A 7,708-nucleotide genomic window follows, 5' to 3' on the forward strand; every position below is an offset into this window, starting at 1 on the left:
AGACCCTTTGAATAGGTGGTGAACTGAAGGCAAAGGAGCGAAGAACAAAGCCAAGTGCTGTGCAGTTTTAATACCAGCTGACATTTAGCACTTACTCTGTTGTGTCAAACACTGCTGTAATTTCTTTACACATACTAACTCCTTTGGCCACTTCAACAGGTAGGTATTATTATTATCCACATTTTAGAGTTAGGGATCTGAAAGAACGAGAAGTTATTCTGCATCTCACAGGGAGTAAGGAGCAGAAGCCAGAATTCAGATCCTGGCAGTCTGGGTCCAGAGTTCTCATTCTTATCCATCATGTTCTATTAGTTCTAATGGTTCAAGGACAGCTGTTAGCCAGGCAGAGAGAGAACTGGAATCATTTTATTGCCCTGTCAAATTCAGACACATCAATGGGATCTTTGCTGACTTGTTCTCAAGAAAGCTGTCTTTCTTATTAATTTCCTGATTCCTCTCTGTATTTTCCGCCAAATTTCCTCTAGTTAGGCCTTCCTCCTAAGAGGACCCATTTGTTTCTATGTATTTTATGCAAAACAGGCATTGAAGTTTCTGCAGCCAGCCATATTGCCATTACAAACACCTAACCGGTAGGATTTACTCAACTCAGAAGAATGGGTCCGTATTAAGCACAGCTGGACACCATATTATGCTTGTCATAAAACTCCCAAGGTGTTTGAGTATCCTGATTTAAAACACACACTCAAAAATCAACAAATAGCAAATGCCTGAGCTACCTCTGAAAGCCTGTTCCTGTATGTTGGATACATTTGCCTTAGGAGAAAGGAAGGAAGCCAGGTATTACATTCAACATGGGGGAGGGGGAAGCCGGCAAGAGAATACACCCAATGATCGTTGACATGTAGCCAACTCTTCTCAATACTCGGTAACAAAGGAATATCTGTATAAGACCACTAGGGAGGAGAGATGGTTAATACAAAGGGAAAGGTAAGCGGGTCTCATACTATGCATGTCATACATACATGTATGTCAGAGCCCGGCGCTGTCAATGTCTCAACCACCACAAAGAAAACCAATGGTCAACGGGGATGGTGGAGTTTAGCATCCCCCGGCCCTAAAGTCTGGCAGTGCCCCAGACTTTCCCTGTCAGCGCCCCTTTCCAAAGGAACGGATTTCCAAAAGGATTTCCCTCTTCCCTCCCCACCCTTCGAGAAAATAATGCCAGCAGCGCAAAGTGCACATCCCGAGGGACCCGAGACACCCGGGCCGAACGCAAATAACCCCAAAATAGAGCCCTTTTTGGGAAAGCGCTGCTTCCAGAACCTTCTCAACACCACTCCTGCTTCCCCTCGGGGTTTTTACTTTAAACCAACGAAGATGGAAAGGAAGGGCTGAAAGGAACAGGCAGGGCCCCTCCCTAGAGTCCGACGCCAGCTGCCCCAGGTGCGCCAGGTGCGCCCCTGGAGGCGTGGGGGCAGGGGTAGGTGGGCTCTGGAGGGCCCTGCACCGCTCTGTGGGCCCAACTGGGGCGGAGGCGCCTCTGGGTGGGGGTGGGTGGGCAATGGGTGGGTCCCTTACGGTCTCCCTCAGCTTCCTCTCGTAGTCCAGCTCGCGCTGCAGGCTGCCCGCGCGCTCCTCCGCGGCGTCCGCCTGCTCCTGCAGGCTTCGGATTTTCCTCCGCACCGCCTCCAGCGAGCTGCTCCCGGCCATCGCGCGGGGCGGCGGCGGGCTGGCCGGCGAACTGCGGTGGGAGAGACCGGCTGCTGCGCTCCGGCCGCCGCTGCCGCAGCCGCACTCCTGAGCGCCCGGCCGCCCCGCCCAGGCCGCGCCGCGCAACGGCGGCGCCCCCAGTGGCCCAGGACGAGCCCGGAAGTGGCGGTCTCCCGGGCGGCGCAGGCGAACCGCAGGCGGGTGCGCGAGCGCCGGGGGCGGGCACAGAAGGCGGGGCGCGCGCCGCGGACCCCGGGAATATGCAACCCGCGTGAGACACTGCGCATGCTCGCGGCACCGGGGCTGTCGGAGGTGGTGGACTCGCTTTGGGACACCTGGAGAGCTGGGCCCGGCCGGGAGGGAGGCCAGCGCGCCAGGAATTTTACTGCGATTCCTAGCGCCCCTCCTTGGCTCCGTGGTGACCCCGGGTAACGGACCTGGTTGCTAAGGGCGGTGGTGCCGCCTACAGGCGGCGGGAGTTCGCACTCGGGAGTTCAGAATTCCCAAGCCCAAGAGAGAAGCTGAGTGGAGGAATTTGGGGCCTGAATGTGTCCCCAGGACCTTTCCTCGTTATATATAAAGAACTACAGCACACAAGATCCTAATCACAACAACCTTCCTCTTTCACTAAACTCACGAAGTGAAAACCACTAACATATTGCATTGTGATTAAACCTTTCTAAATGCAGCGTTCCCAGGTAGGTTAGAATTCGGCTCCTAGAATCTCTCCTGGCTGTTGACTTTGGCCAAGTAACTTGACTCTTCTGGGCTTCATCTATAAAAGTGGAATTAATAGCAGTACTTCCCTCATGGGGCTGTGGTGAGGATTATGAAATAAAACAAAGTGCCTAGCACAATACATTGTACACAGTTAACTCAAATGATAGCTTTAGTGAATAAATATGCAGGCACTGCCTTAAGAGTCAGGTGGGGGTCCATCACCGGCTGTGTTCTCAGGGCCACGAACCTCTTTGGGGCTCACTTCCCTTTCCATAAAAACAATCATCTCACGGGTCCCTTATAACTTATAAGCTTCTCTGGTTTTAGATCAGCCTCAGAGATCTTCTGGAATCTGACCAATTCTGGGCTGGACTGAGATGCCTTTAAAAGGCACAGCCATGAAGGCTACAGAACACTATGGGAGCCTTTGGCTACAGCTGGATGAAAACCCAATCTCTGGGAACCGTCCTCTGCCAATTCTCCCATTTGGGCTGCGTTTTTAAATGCCTTCCAAATCTCATGGCTTTCTTCCTCACCTTTCTCACAGGAGGCCCTTCAAGTCAATTCCTGATGTATTTAAGTGTGGGAATAATGAAGAACAAAAACATACTTGACAACCCCGTCCTCCTTCTCCAAAGCCCTAACAAGGAACCTCCTTTGCTTTCCTGATTCATTTTCTATGGACTTTGTCACAGTCTCCGCTGAGACTCTCACAAACCTCAGCATGTGCCCTCACGCCCTGTAGGTGGAGCCTCTGGCTTTGTTTCCACACAGTTCATCTGGTCAGGCGGGAGGTTACAACTCCTCCCCCAGAGGAGTCCAGACAGTGGGCTCCAACTTTGAAGGTGGAGGAAGGGGGCGCCAGGGAAACTACTGGACACTTGCAAGTGCTCTAAAAGCAGCCAACTAATGACTTAATGTCCTGCTTTTCAAATACCTGGGAAAGACAGTTTTAGGGGAGTTCATTTTAATGCTGATGTCATTATACAAGAGTTTAGGACAGTTCTCAACCTTGGGTGCACATTTAAAAAATACTAATGCGTGGGTTCCACTCCCAGAGATTCTGATTTAATTGGCCTGGGGTGCAGTCTGGATTTGGGCTTTTAAAACCTCCCTAGGAGATTCTGTTTACATAAGGTTGAGAATCACTGATTTAGGAAGCAAAGACCTGCAAGGAATAAAGACTCACATACTGCAAATATCAGATACATCACAATATTGGCGAAGGGGTTGGGGGCCAGAGAAAAAATGGAGCCCTTGATCCCATTCAGCCTCATTTAGGTGGAACACCAAAAGTTTCAAAAGAAAAGCATCAGGATGCTTGCTACCTTGTGAATTACAATCTTTTAAGCTAGGAAGACCCTTCTTTTGGAATAAAATTTGTAAAGTATTGGTAAATATGTAGAAAAAGGTTTTAAGTAGTAGGAAAATGCAAAAATGTTTTTAAATTGGTGAGTAATGACAGTGAAATGTCCTAATTCCAAATGTAATATGATTCTACCTCAGGAAGCTGACCTCCTATCTCCCGCTTTCTTTAGTGATATCGGTCTCTTCCTCCTTAACTCTTGATTATTTTTGTTAGGAAATCACTTTAAATATAGCATTTCTTTGCAAATGTTCTTCTTCAACATCCCTACACATTCCAAACAACCTACAATATCTTAAAAGTTCAATGATCAATCTACTATAAAAAAAAAAAAGTACCATATTAGGGACAGTTTTCCAGTAGGAAACCAAAACACAGTTTCAAAAAGCTCCCTCCCTTGCTAACCCCGCCTCCACCAAGGTGGCTTTAAATATCCTCATCCACTTCTGCCCCACTTCATTCCAAAGCTCCCTTAAACAAGACTTTTCAATAAAGACATGATAGCACTACATAGTTACAATAATTATGATCTTTTTTTTTCCCTTTAAGAATTGTAGTCGCTTTTTTCTCCTTCAGTCTTACTAGGCTATTTTCAAATTCTCTGCATTCTTTTCCTTATAAGGAATATCTCTCCTTGATCTATCAGCGGCTCTTTTGAAAAAGCTAAATAAACGTCCTGCTGGAGAATTTGGGGGAGACAGACATCCTCCATTTAGCCTTACACGAAGCAGACATATGATCTACATTATACAAAGCAGACACAGAGTTATATGTGTTTTTTGGCTCTTTTTCTAAAGCCAGGTAGTTTGTAGCTTTAATGTTTTAGCTAAGTCAGTGCTTCTGTGAACCCCGTTTCCAGTAATCTTGATGTTCATTGAAAAAAGAATTTTTTTTTTTGGTCGATTCTAAATGTCCTATGTCTGGATTTCCCATTTGCAAAGCATGCTTGGAGATTACATTTTAAGCCTTTCACGCCACAAAAAGCCATTACTGGTTTCAAGGCCCAAGACCCTCCAGCAATTTGCATTTTACTCTCATACAAAAAATTCTGCCATTGTACTTGGTAGTTCAACTTCTGGGCACAGCTTTCCCCCCGTGCTCATACATTCTTGGAATTGTTACTAACTTCGCAAGGAATTCTTTCCTAATTGGGCCTCTAGCCTTAATGAGCTTCTACAATGGAATCCAACAGTGTGAAAAGAAGTCGTTCCTTTGGAAATCTAATGCTTGGCTTGACTTATGGAGCAGAAGAGACAAGCTCTTCAGCTAAAAAGATTCCAAAGGGCAATGGACAAAGTGCTGGTAGAGTTTTTGCAGTGTGTGCATCACCCCTGAAACTATGTGGTGGTTGTCAGAAGGCTGACAGGTGGGGGTGGGGCAAGCAGGAGGGGCAGGGGGCAGTTAGCTCACTATACCATATAAAGCACTGAGCTATATATAACTCCCAGGGTACTTTCAGGATCTAGTGCTGTCAGACTGCAGACCCAAGCAAGTATCATCTTCCCAGGCGGATCTTAAGGGCTGGATTAAGGCTTCCCTAGTGAGCAAGGAGGCCTCAAGTGTCTCTGCACCCCAACATCAAGCTCAGCCTTCTAAGTAAAAGTAGCACCATGTCATTCCTTCAATTTAGAGACCAGGCCCTCTGTACCCTGACTAGACTCACCATTGAAAACCAGGCATTCCCACCCACCAGAGGCTGCAAAGGAAAGAAAGTAAACTAGGCATTCTGTTTGCACAAACCTTGGTGATGACACCGCAGAGGTTTTCTGCCACCAGGGAGGCAAGGTTCACCTCCAGCATCCAATTTCAGCCACTCCACTCCCAGCTTCTCACCCACCCACCTCCACCCCCAGGAGTGGGGAAAAGAAGGAGAAAAAGAGAGAGGAGTGGATGAAGTATAAATGAACGTGTGCAATAGAAGTCTGAGGCAGCATCCAGTGCTCTGGGCCATGTCAGGGCTGTGTGCGGGTGTCCAGCAGGAAGAGGTGACCCTCCTCCATTGCCCCTTGGCCATTGTGGTGACCTCAGAGTGGCCACTGGGCAGGAGTTGAGGGAGATACTGTGTGCGTGCACTTACGTCAGTGGCCTTTTTCTCCGCCAGCTCCAACTTCTCCTGGGCATCTTTGAGAGCCTCGGAGTATTTGTCCAGTTCATCTTCGGTGCCCTTGAGTTTCTTTTGCAGCGACACCAGCTCATCTTCCAGCTGGGAGTTGGCCGTGAGGGACGGGGAGGGGTGGGGGTGGGGTGCAGCAGGCAGCGTGATCCCGCGGGGGAGGGGTGTGGGTGCACAGAACCAGAAGGACAGGGACAGCAGAGAGAGAGAGGGAAAGACAGGGAGGGAGAGAGAAAGAGAGAGACAGAGTTAGCCATTCGTGCGCCGTGCTGCGCCGCGCGCCCCGGGTACCTTGGCGGCGGCCTCATCCGCGGCCAGGAGGCTGTCCTCCGCCTTGTGCAGCTCCTCCAGCACCCGGTCCCGCTCGTCCTCCGACGCCCGCAGCAGCTTCTCCTTCGCCGCGATGTCGTCCTCCAGCTGGGGGGCAGCGGCGGGCGGGCGCGGGCGGCCGGCACGGACCGGGTGTTAGACACACACAACACACGAGCGCCTGGTTGGCTGCGGCCCCTCGGCTTGGGGCGCTGCCGACTCGGGGTTCAAGGGTCTCTAAGTAACCTCTTCTCTCCTGAATATGGAACCGCACTGTGGCCCACCCTGCACCCCCACCTCCCGCGGGACGAGAATCCTGCCAAGGTCCCAGCGCGTTCAAGTCCACCACTGGGGGTGCAGAAAAACGCCCCAGTCTCCCTGGCTTTCGGGCCGTACTCTCCATTCTGTTCCATCTTTGTTCTTAGGAAAAAACTTCATGACTCGACCCCCCCCCCCCCGCCCCCACCTCCACCTCCCTGCCCCTTCCCCCTGCTCAGGCTCTACCCCAGTTGAAGGTTTTATTCTTTCCAGTCAAAAGTGCAGAAGAACTTCTAACACTTTCTGGACTCGATTTACCCTAACCTGCTCCCCCCGCCCCCCCACTCCGGTCCAACACTGATCCCCGATCGTGAGAGTCAAGTGTCTCTAGGAGTTGAGAAGACCTCGCGGGCTCTGGGAAGCCGAGGAGGGAAATAAACGTCCCCGGACGAGACCAAAAAGTTAGCGTAAGCCTGAGTCTTGCTCTTCCCCTCCCCCTTCTCAGCTGCGCGTCCCCGGCCTCCCAGGAGTGGCGGGGTGGGGAGTGGCTCCCCTTGTCCTCGGGGTGAGCGGCCGGGAAGGGGTGCCAGGCGCTCAGGGCCCGGGGGCGCCGTGAAGGGCGGGGGGAGCGCAGGGCCGGGGAGGCGCAGACCTGCTTGCTCCTGTCCTCCGCCGCCTTCTTATCGGCCTCCGCCTGCTCGGCTCGATCCAAGGCGTTCTCCTTGTCGAGCTTCAGCATCTGCATCTTCTTCTTGATGGCGTCCATGGTGGCGGCGGCGAGGGGCCCTGCGGCTGCGGCGGGAGCGGAGAGGCGAGTGCGCGGTGGGGCGGCCGAGCCGAAGTGCGAGCGCGGAGCCGCCTGCTGCTCCCAGATATGTACTTTCCCAAGGGGGCGACCGCATTCCTCGAGACAGCCAATACTTTTTTGGAAAAGCTTTTTTCTCCTGCCCCCTTTCCCCCTCTCCTCCCTCCGCCCCCTGCCCCCGCCCCGCTCCTTCCCGCGGGGGCCGCGCGCCCATTCGCTGCTGCCTGCCGGCCTCCCAGTTGACGGTGGATATGACTATATATGGGGACCGGAGCCGCCGAGGCGGCGGCCGGGCGAGGCCGCCCTGTTCCCAAACCTGCGCGCCAGGGAGAGGGCGTCCAGGCCTCGCTGGGGCCGAGCCGGGCCGGGGCCCTGACCTGTGCCCTGTGCCCTCCGCGCCCCCTCCTCCCGGAGCCCGTGCCCTGCCGTCGGGGTCCCGAGCCGGGCCCGCCAGAGCCCCAGGAGG

At 52.5% G+C, this 7,708-nt stretch overlaps 1 protein-coding gene across 26 annotated transcripts in view; it reads right to left on the minus strand.

Moving 5' to 3' along the window:
* The window catches only part of TPM1 (tropomyosin 1), a 28,370-nt gene extending 20,895 nt beyond the window's left edge, over nucleotides 1-7,475 (minus strand). For 4 of the 26 annotated variants that reach the window (XM_045449512.1, XM_045449497.1, XM_045449501.1 and 1 more), the window contains exons 1-2: nucleotides 7,090-7,365; nucleotides 5,835-5,960 (exon numbers count right to left, since the gene is read on the minus strand). In XM_045449512.1, the coding sequence (XP_045305468.1) occupies nucleotides 5,835-5,960; nucleotides 7,090-7,203 (240 nt within the window). In that variant the 5' untranslated portion in view covers nucleotides 7,204-7,365. Of the gene's footprint in view, nucleotides 1-1,539; nucleotides 1,890-5,834; nucleotides 5,961-6,161; nucleotides 6,288-7,089 lie in introns of those variants that run through there. The other 22 variants (XM_045449496.1, XM_045449520.1, XM_045449514.1 and 19 more) reach the window with 14 other exon arrangements.
* Between the last annotated feature and the right edge of the window lie 233 nt (nucleotides 7,476-7,708).

This window comes from Leopardus geoffroyi, chromosome B3 (genome assembly GCF_018350155.1).
Source record: "Leopardus geoffroyi isolate Oge1 chromosome B3, O.geoffroyi_Oge1_pat1.0, whole genome shotgun sequence".
NCBI classification, from domain to species: Eukaryota; Metazoa; Chordata; class Mammalia; order Carnivora; family Felidae; genus Leopardus; species Leopardus geoffroyi.